Genomic DNA, 9286 nt, shown 5'->3' with positions numbered 1-9286 from the left:
AGGGGAGCGGAGGGAAGGGGGCCGGGGGGGCCCGCAGAGGGGAGCCATCTGGCTCTGCTGTGCGGCACAGCCATCCCAAAGCCCCCACCGAGCCCCCGCTGCTGCAGCCCTGCGGTCCTAAAGCCAGGCAGTGGCTTGGGGGGGGGGTGTGCTGGGGTGTCCCGTGTGCGGGGACCCTCGGACACGTGCACGTGCCCAAATGTCCCCCCGCATCTCCCAGGGCTCACCTCCTGGCTCCACGAGGGGTGGGGGAACACGTGTGGGTCCGTGCTACCAGAATCCCCCCTCCCCGTGCCAAGCCAGGCTGGGCCCCTATTTCACACCAACCCCTTCCCTGGGCTAGCAGTGGCCATGGCGACTCCAAGCAGCCCCTCTCTGCCTCAGTTTCCCCACCCACAAAGCGGACCCACCTCCCCCCCCTAGTGCCCTGGGGTGGCTTTCTTCCACCCCAGAGCTGTCCCCATAAAGTTTTTACATCCCCCTTTTGCCCGGGTGCCCTCTGGGTGGTGGTTCTGGCCCCGTGGGCGGCCGTCCCCATGGGGCTGGATGGATTCCGGGGGTCCGGGGGGCTGCGGGTGCGGGGTCCATGAGCTGCACGTCCCGGGGCTGAGCCGCAGCGAGGCGCGCAGCCACGCTTAGGACCCTGCAGGCTCGGGTCTTCCCAGCTTTTTTTCCTGGAGTTGCTGAGTGAGCGGGGAGGGGCCGAGCCTGCGGCTCCCCATAAACCTGGCCGCTTCGCTCAGGGCCCGGCAGATGTGGGGACTCTCCTCGTCCCCCCACGGCGTGGCCACAGGCTGCGTCCCGCTGCCCTCGGAGCTGGGCGCCTCGCCCACCCTCCCTGCCGCGCTGAGCCCGAGTTTCCAGAGCTCTTTGCACAGTTGGGAAAGACTTCGGGGCTGGCCGAAAGGAGCCGGGTGAGCAGAGAGGAAAAGAGGGAGGGAAAAGAAAGGAGAAAAAAAAAAAAAAAAGGGGAAAAAAATCATGGTGGTGAGGGCTTGCCAAGAAACGCTTCGGGAGAGGACGGTGAGAAAAGGAGACGGCGGCTGTTCCCCGAGGGGTGAGGACGGGAGCCCAGCACCTCTGGGCTTGAACTTTAGCACCCTCTTCTGCGAAAGCGCACGGAGCAGGATCGCCTCGTCCTGAGCCAGCCGGGAGAAGCCAGCCGCTCTCTCCAGCCAGGCTTTTTCGGTGCTGCTTGCAAAAGAAAACACCAGGAAGAGAGCGCAGGGAAGGCAGCCGGCGCTCGCGGCGCTCGGGACGCTTCGTGAGCAGCCGTGGGGCTGTTGGGAATCGCCGAGCGGGCTTTGGACTGAGCACACCCCGGCAGGGCGGATTTATCCCTTTGTGTGTCTGCCTCCATGGCAGCTCCCCCCGCAGGGGGCAGCCCCTAGGTGGGGGGCTCTGCGGGCACCCCGCGTGGCCCTGGGGCGATGCCGGCACAGTAGCGCCCGGAGGCAGGCTCAGGATGGCTGTGTACGCCCTGACGGGCTTCTCGCTGGTCAGCCTGCTGAGTTTTGGCTACTTGTCCTGGGACTGGATGAAGCCCGGCTTGGTGGCCGACGTGCCCACGGGCCCCCTGGAGAAATCGCTGCCCCCCGCCTTCGCCCGGCCGCCCCACATCATCTTCATCCTGACCGACGACCAGGGCTACCACGACGTCGGGTACCACGGCTCCGACATCCAGACGCCCACCCTGGACAGGCTGGCGGCTGAGGGCGTGAAGCTGGAGAATTATTACATCCAGCCCATCTGCACGCCCTCCAGGAGCCAGCTGATAACTGGACGGTAAGCCCGTGCGCCCCCCCTGCCCCACGGGTCCCCTTCTGGTCCCCTGCCCCTCGAGGTTTGAGCCCGGCTCACCGCGAGGCAGATGCCCCAGGGTATGGGGTTGTGCTGGAGGTCCGCTAGGGAAGGCGTCTTGCTGGCTCCGGGGGTGAAAAGTTGATTTTTTTTTCTGGTTTAATAACAGCACGTGGTGGGTCACCGAGGCCACAATGAGGATGGGGTTGGGGAACTGAAGTCATGTTGGGAGGAGGCAATCTGTGGCCATGAGGGCACAGGGAGGTGTCCTCAGGGTGGTCCCACGTGGGTGACACTGGGGTGCCCGGTCTCTGGGGTGGTTTGCTCTCACGTTGGCCCATGGGGATTCATAGGATCACAGAATCATTAGGGTTGGAAAGCCCTCCAGTATCATCTGGTCCACCCGTCCCCTTACCCTTAGCATCCCCCAATAACCATGTCCCCAAGCACCATGTCCAGCCTTCCCCTGAGCACCCCCAGAGGGATGGTGACCCCACCACGTCCCTGGGCAGCCCGTCCCAATCCCTCACCATTTGCTGCTGGGCTGTGGGGTGGAAGGATTTCCCTCCCCTGAAGATGCTGCCTCTCCCTCGGGCCCTGCTTTTCCTGCTGCTCATCCGATGCCGCATGGACCGGGTCAGGGGGAGGGAGGACGGGGATCTGCACACAGCTGCAAACCCTTTGGGATTGCTGAGCAGCTCCTGCTTGTCCTGGCAAAGAGCCCAACAACTCCGCCAGGCCGGCGGCAGCAGGGTGACTGCTGGTGGCATCCTGGTTTTGAAAGATCAGGAGCCCAGGGTACTTTTGCAATGTCTCCTGAGCGTGCACACACACACACTCTCTTTTTTTTGCACTTGCTTTTGGTGCTTTTGTGTGGGAAAGGAGTTCCCTGCTCTGGCACGGAGCTCATCCCGTGGGGTTGGGGTCCCAAAAACCACACGCTTTTGGGGTCTCCATAAGATGAAGTACCATCCCCCAGCACCACTCCCCACCACCACCAATCCCTCTTGGCTCTCCCCCGGCAGGTACCAGATCCACACAGGGCTGCAGCACTCCATCATCCGCCCCCGGCAGCCCAACTGCCTGCCCCTCGACCAGGTCACCCTGCCCCAGAAGCTGCAGGAGGCCGGCTACTCCACGCACATGGTGGGCAAGTGGCACCTGGGCTTCTACAAGAAGGAGTGCCTGCCCACCCGCCGGGGCTTCGACACCTTCCTGGGCTCGCTGACGGGCAACGTGGACTACTACACCTACGACAACTGCGACGGGCCGGGCGTCTGCGGCTACGACCTGCACGAGGGGGAGGACGTGGCGTGGGACCAGAGCGGGAAGTACTCCACCTTCCTCTACGCCCAGCGTGTCAGCAAGATCCTGGCCTCCCACAGCCCCAGGGAGCCCATCTTCATCTACGTGGCCTTCCAGGCTGTGCACACCCCGCTGCAGTCCCCCAAGGAGTACATCTACCGCTACCGCTCCATGGGCAACGTGGCGCGCCGCAAGTACGCCGCCATGGTCACCTGCATGGACGAGGCGGTGAAGAACATCACCTGGGCCCTCAAGAAGTACGGCTACTACGACAACAGCGTCATCGTCTTCTCCACGGATAACGGCGGGCAGACCTTCTCCGGGGGCAGCAACTGGCCGCTGCGGGGACGGAAAGGGACGTACTGGGAAGGGGGGGTCCGCGGCATCGGTTTTGTGCACAGCCCTCTGATCAAGCGCAAGCGCCGGACCAGCTGGGCGCTGGTGCACATCACGGACTGGTACCCGACCCTGGTGAGCCTGGCCAGGGGCAACCTGAGCAACGTCCCCGGCCTGGACGGCTACAACGTCTGGCCGGCCATCAGCGAGGGGAAGGAGTCGCCGCGCACCGAAATCCTGCACAACATCGACCCCCTCTACAACCACGCCAAGTACGGCTCCTTGGAGGACGGCTTCGGCATCTGGAACACGGCCGTGCAGGCCTCCATCCGCGTCGGGGAGTGGAAGCTCCTCACCGGCGACCCGGGCTACAGCGACTGGATCCCCCCGCAGACGCTGACCAACTTCCCGGGCAGCTGGTGGAACCTGGAGCGGCTCACCGACGGCCCCAGGAAATCCGTCTGGCTCTTCAACATCACCGCCGACCCCTACGAGCGCTACGACCTCTCGGAGCAGCGCCCGGACGTGGTCAGGGCCCTCCTGCTGCGCCTGGCCTACTACAACCGCACGGCCATCCCGGTGCGGTACCCCGCCGAGAACCCCCGCGCACACCCGGACTTCAACGGCGGCGCCTGGGGGCCGTGGGCCGGCGAGGACGATGTGGAGGAGTGGGAAGGGGGCCGGGAGCCCCCGAAGAGTCGGGGCAAGAAGAAGAAGTGCAAGATCTGCAAGCTGCGCTCCTTCTTCCGCAAGCTCAACACCAGGCTCATGTCCAACCGCATCTGACTGGGGGCTCCCCAGCGTCGACGCAGCCCGGCCGGGGGGGTGCCGGCAGCACCGTGGGGTGGGATGGAGGGAGAGGGACGTCCCGGGGGGTGCTCAGCGCCCTCCTGCTCTCCTTAGCCCCTTTGCTTTGGGGCACGCCGCCCCCAAAACGCTGCCCTCCATCCGGACCAGCAGCTGCAGGAGGGGCGGGTGGGTTGGTGGGCGAAGATGGGTGATGAGGCTCAAGGCTGAGCTGTGCACAGCCCCTTCCGAATTGGGACGCATTTTTTTGGGGACCAAATTGGAAGCTCTAAGTGATGGCCATGGCAGCAGCACGAGGTGGAGGTCCCGCCGGCCTCGGCTGCTCTGGCTGCACGTTTCCCTCGGCGTTGCGCTGTAGATACACGTTGCTGCCTTCCCACGTGCTGCCAAGCAGCTGTCTGCTTTGCTGTTGAGTTTCCAGGGCTTTCCCTAGCCCACGACTCCCAAATTTCCCCGTTTTACTTCCCTGCAGAAGGACGGACTCCTGACCACGGATGTCAGACCTGGAGCCACCAGGGCTGGACCCAGCCTTGCTGCCACGGGGACCCCGCGTGGGGCCACAGCTCCTCCGCTCTGGTTTGGGGTGGCCAGGAGCAGCCCTGGGGCTGTGGCCCACAGGGACGTGGCTGGTGGTGGTCCCCTGATGTGCACACAGAGGACAAATGGCTCCGCACAGCCCCACACATTTGGGGCAGGTTTGTCCCAAGCTCCGGCAGCCTTCGCATGGCTCAGGTTCACCCCAGCTCTGACCAGACCCCGCAGCTGCATGGCAGTGGGCACCCCTAAATTCCTCCCGGTGCATCCTCCACCTGCGACCAGCTGACTCCATGACCCCAGGACAGAAAGATCTCAGGAAGGTCTGCGCAGAGACGATTTGCCCTGCTCCACGACCACAAGACATGCAACCACGGGGACACGGGGAAGGAGCATCCCCCTGCACCCCTCTTCTCTTGCTGCAGCCACCCCAGGGACCCCGGAGCTGTCACTGTATCCCCTCACCATGGCCAGACCCTGCACCCCCAGCGATGCTGGCACGGGGGGACCCCCATCTGCCCACCGAGGGGCTCCAGGCGATGCCTTGGTGTGGGGCCAGGCAGCGCGGGCAGCGAGCAAAGCGCCGTGCCCCCGCGCCTTCCGCAGGGTGCGAGCGCGCGTACGTGCGCTCAGATGGGAGCTGGCTTGGATGAAAGAGGGTAAATAGCTTTAAAAGCATTTTGGATGCATGGTGCATTTCCATTTACACAATGTGTTTTACATTTCTCCCCACAGGTTTCTCTTGGTGCAGCGTGTGTAGGCGAAGGCCCTGCTGTGAATTTTGAAAATAGTTATTTTTGTCTCTGGAAAATGAGGCCCGTTAGGACTTGTCAGCTCTTGGATGAGCAGTGTGGGCTTTTTTTTTTTTTTTTTTTTTTTCCCCCTCTCTCTCCCTTGCAAAATAACATTCATTTAAAATCTGTCATTGAAAGATGTGACAATTGGCAGCATGCACGCTGAATACCTTTCAGTGCGCTTTCAAGCCCTGCGTGTGAGAGAGGGACGGGGACGGGAAGAGAATGCAATGACACGTTTGTGTTTCTTTTTTTTTTTTTTTTTACTCTTAGCTGGATTATTTGGGGGAATTGGGATTTTCTATAGAAACAAAGAAAAAAAAAAAAAAAGCTGACAGCAAGGCATAATACAGGAGGCCCTCTCCTTGCAGGGATGGGAAGGAGTTCGCAAAGCCGGAGCCTGGCTGTCGGTGCGCCCGTCCCAGCCGCTCCTCGCATCCCTGTCACCGTGTTGCTGGCTCCGTGGGCACGTCCCCTGCAGCAGGACCAGGGATGGCCTTCACAGGGTGCTCAGCTCCCCCACCAGCCCCACGATGCCCCATTTCCATCCCCAGCTCACTTACCAAGGTGCTCTGCTGGGACACCACCAACCCCGTGCCCATCGGCAGCGCGGCTCCAGCACCGGCTGCCATTTGGCAAAGCCTCCTGGCGAGAAGTTGCCAAATATAAACCGGAGCCTTGCAGGAGGAGGGTGCTCAGTGCTCAGCACGCAGGGGCTGAGGTCCCCCCGGGGTCCCGGCACGGGGCTGCGGGGCCAGGGGGAGCAGGCAGAGGGAGCGGGGCTGGCCCTGGGGCGGCGGCGAGGTGCGAGGAACGGTTTTCATTTCCATATTTATGTAAACGCGTCCAAGTTTAGTCCTCCTTTTATTTTTTTTTTTTTTCTTCAAAAATGGAAATTTCCATGAAAACGTGTTCGATTTGTTCTCCCTTCAGTTTCACTAATATCTCCATGAAAACTGTTCGCCTGGTCTTGTCTCGTTTCCAGTTTCTGATCTCCTGGGCCGGTGCCGGTTTCGCGCCGTCAGTCTAGCCAGAGTTTTAAGTCTGGGTTCTCTCTTTTTTTTTTTAAAGTTGAAATCTGAATTTTATCAAAAAGAAGCATTTGAAGGAAAGTGCTAGTCCCTGAAAAGAGGAGAAGTAGGCAGAAAAACCTCTGGGTGTTGGGAGAGAGTTGTCCCTCTCTCAGCGCGCCCAGGAGAGCGCTTGTTGTTCCCCATATCTCCAGCCCCCCCCAGCACCAGCACCCTTCCAGAGCTTTGCTGCTGTGCAGAATTTGCCCCTGGGAGCTCGAGTTAGGGAAACAGGGCTGGAGAACAGCGGGTGAGCAGCTGGAGAGCTTCATTTCAACGTCCTCTCATCCCCGTCCCAGCATGGCTCATGGATGGCTCCAGTGGCACCCAGTGCCGGGCAGCTCCAAGCTAAGGGCACAAAGAGAAATGTGCCAAAATCAGGTGTTTTCACACCATTCAGCCCGCTTGGGATGGGGTGGGATGGGATGGGATGGGATGGGATGGGATGGGATGGGATGGGATGGGATGGGATGGGATGGGATGGATGGGATGGGATGGGATGGGATGGGATGGGATGGGATGGGATGGGATGGGATGGGATGGGATGGGATGGGATGGGATGGGATGGGATGGGGTGGACGGGATGGGATGGGGTGGAGTGGGATAGATGAGATGGGGTGGAGATGGAGATGAAACGGGGAGGGCATGGGATGGATCAGGCAGGATGGGTGCACCTGGGAGCCTCTCCAGCCCCCCAGATCCCTTCAACCTGAGCGAGCCAGCACCCTGGGCGCTGCTTGCTGGGGAGGGGGTGCTCTGGGCAAAGGGCTGCACCTCACGCCAGACCCTGGTGTCAGGGAAAAAGTGGCCCTGGGGACCCTCATCCCACCAAAAACAGTTTCTGTGTTGCCACTGGCGTGAGTGCCGGGGCCCGCAGGGACAGGGCACGTTTGCAAACACAACCTTAAGTGTAAATCAGCTCTCCTTACCGCGGTATTTATAATCCCTTCCTAAAAATAACCGAGACTTTCAGCTTCCCAGAGGACAGCAATTGAGCATCCCCCAGACCCCAGCCTGCGCGTGAAACCATCCCAGTAATTTTGGGATCTCTGCAGCACGCAATCCTCTTGCTGTGCCTGTGAGAGGCTGCTGGGGGCTGTTAGGGGTGCAGGGGGGGGCTGCTGCAGGTCCTTATGAGCCCTATGGGGCCGCTGCTGATCCCACACGTGTGGGGTTTGCCATAATCCCAAACCAGACCCTGCTCTCTTGGGCAGGCGGCCGCGCTGGGGAGCCCGGCGGCAGGATGCAGACGCTGGGTGCCTGCAGGCAGAGCCGGGGGAGAGCGGGAGGCATTTCGGGAGAGGCAGCCCGGCGATGGAGAGGAGCCTCTGGGGATGAAGGTCTCCATCAGGCGGCCAGAGCCCAGCACGGCAGCAGAAGAGCAGCCCGGTGGCTGCATGTCGAGGGCCACCAAGGAGCGGGTTTTGGGGCTCCAGATGGCTGGGAGAGGAGATAGCAGCCAAGGAGAGGTGTCTGAGGAGGGTCCTGAGGGGCAGGGATGGGGTTTTCCCCTTCCCCTGGGCCCAGGGACCCCCCTTGCTGGCTCCCAGCCCGGAGCAGGAGCATCCCACCCGGAGCCTCGGTGCTGCGCCCAGGGACGGGGCTCGGCGCACGGCGGGGCCAGGGTGGGAGAATTTCGGTCACAACGCTCAACATGCTCGGCACCGAAACACCCAGCTCCTCCTCTCCTCAAAGAGGGAAAAACGCTGATAAAAAGAGAAAAAACAAAAAAAAAAAGCAAACAGAGAGGAGGCCAGCAAGGGAAGAAACCCTTCCTGGAGAGCCCTGCCTGTGCCGGGCTGCGCAAACCCCACAAACCCTGCACACCACAGGGGGCTTTAATGGGATGGGGGGCACAGGGGGCTGCTTTCTGCATCGGTGTCCATCCCTCCCCTTGGGGACAACCCCCCGGCAGGGACAGCACACCCACACTGCTGTGAAGGCATCGGGGTGAGCTCTGCTCCCTGTCCCCGTCCCACTGCCCTCGGGGTCCTGGTCCCCATCCCCGTGTCCGGCCCCATGTGGGAACGGGGCCCCTGGCACCGAGACTGGATGCGGGGCCATGAGGGTGGGGATGGGAGCGGGTAATGGTGCAATTAATGGAAAAGCCATTAGACCTTTCTCCTCCTCCCCCTCCTCTTCCTCACTCAGCCGCTTGCTGTCCTCCTCCACTTCCACCTCCTTTCTTCTCTCCCTCTCCCCGCTCCTCCTCTCTCTCCTCTCAAAGATTTCTCCCTATTTTTGTCTGGTTAGAGCCTTTTCTTTTCCTTTTAACCCTACAGTTCCCCGGGGGGGAGCTGCATCGGCCTTATCTGCCCAAGGCAATGCCTTCCGTGGCCACCCAGAGCCCCGGCTGCCGGGGCCCTTTTCCTCCTGCAAAAATGACCAAAAATGGGTTAAAACCCCAAATGGGGGCCAGAAACCGGGCACCTGCAAGGCTGGAGGTGGAGATGCCGGCAGCAAGGCGTGCTCCCCGGAGGCCTCGGATCTCGTTACTCCACTTTTATCGCCCTTTTTCATTTTTTCCCCCTTTTTTAAACCAAGGGCTCCCCTTGTGGTGTGTTTCAGCCCAAGCCGCTCTCCCCACACAGGGGGTGACCCCCAGGTGCTGGCGATCGGGGCCAGGCCCCCCCGGGGGAC

At 61.7% G+C, this 9286-nt stretch overlaps 1 protein-coding gene across 1 annotated transcript; it reads left to right on the top strand.

Annotated features, from left to right (window-relative positions):
- Positions 1-681: 681 nt before the first annotated feature.
- On the top strand, positions 682-6545 carry ARSI (arylsulfatase family member I). The gene is made up of 2 exons (XM_068697868.1): positions 682-1785; positions 2826-6545. The coding sequence occupies exons 1-2, from the start codon at positions 1466-1468 to the stop codon at positions 4225-4227; spliced, it is 1722 nt and encodes a 573-aa protein (XP_068553969.1). The 5' UTR covers positions 682-1465; the 3' UTR covers positions 4228-6545.
- The last annotated feature ends 2741 nt before the right edge of the window (positions 6546-9286 follow it).

The sequence above is a fragment of the Anas acuta genome, chromosome 14 (genome assembly GCF_963932015.1).
Source record: "Anas acuta chromosome 14, bAnaAcu1.1, whole genome shotgun sequence".
Taxonomy (NCBI): domain Eukaryota; kingdom Metazoa; phylum Chordata; class Aves; order Anseriformes; family Anatidae; genus Anas; species Anas acuta.
The sequence above is the reverse complement of the archived record's forward strand: the minus strand, read 5'-3'. Positions and strand labels throughout refer to the sequence as shown.

Excerpts from the sequence above, each read along its gene's own strand:
- ARSI (XM_068697868.1), top strand. The coding sequence starts at position 1,466 with ATGGCTGTGTACGCCCTGACGGGCTTCTCGCTGGTCAGCCTGCTGAGT. Across the intron at positions 1,786-2,825 it reads AGCCAGCTGATAACTGGACG|GTACCAGATCCACACAGGGC; the intron begins GTAAGCCCGTGC and ends CTCCCCCGGCAG.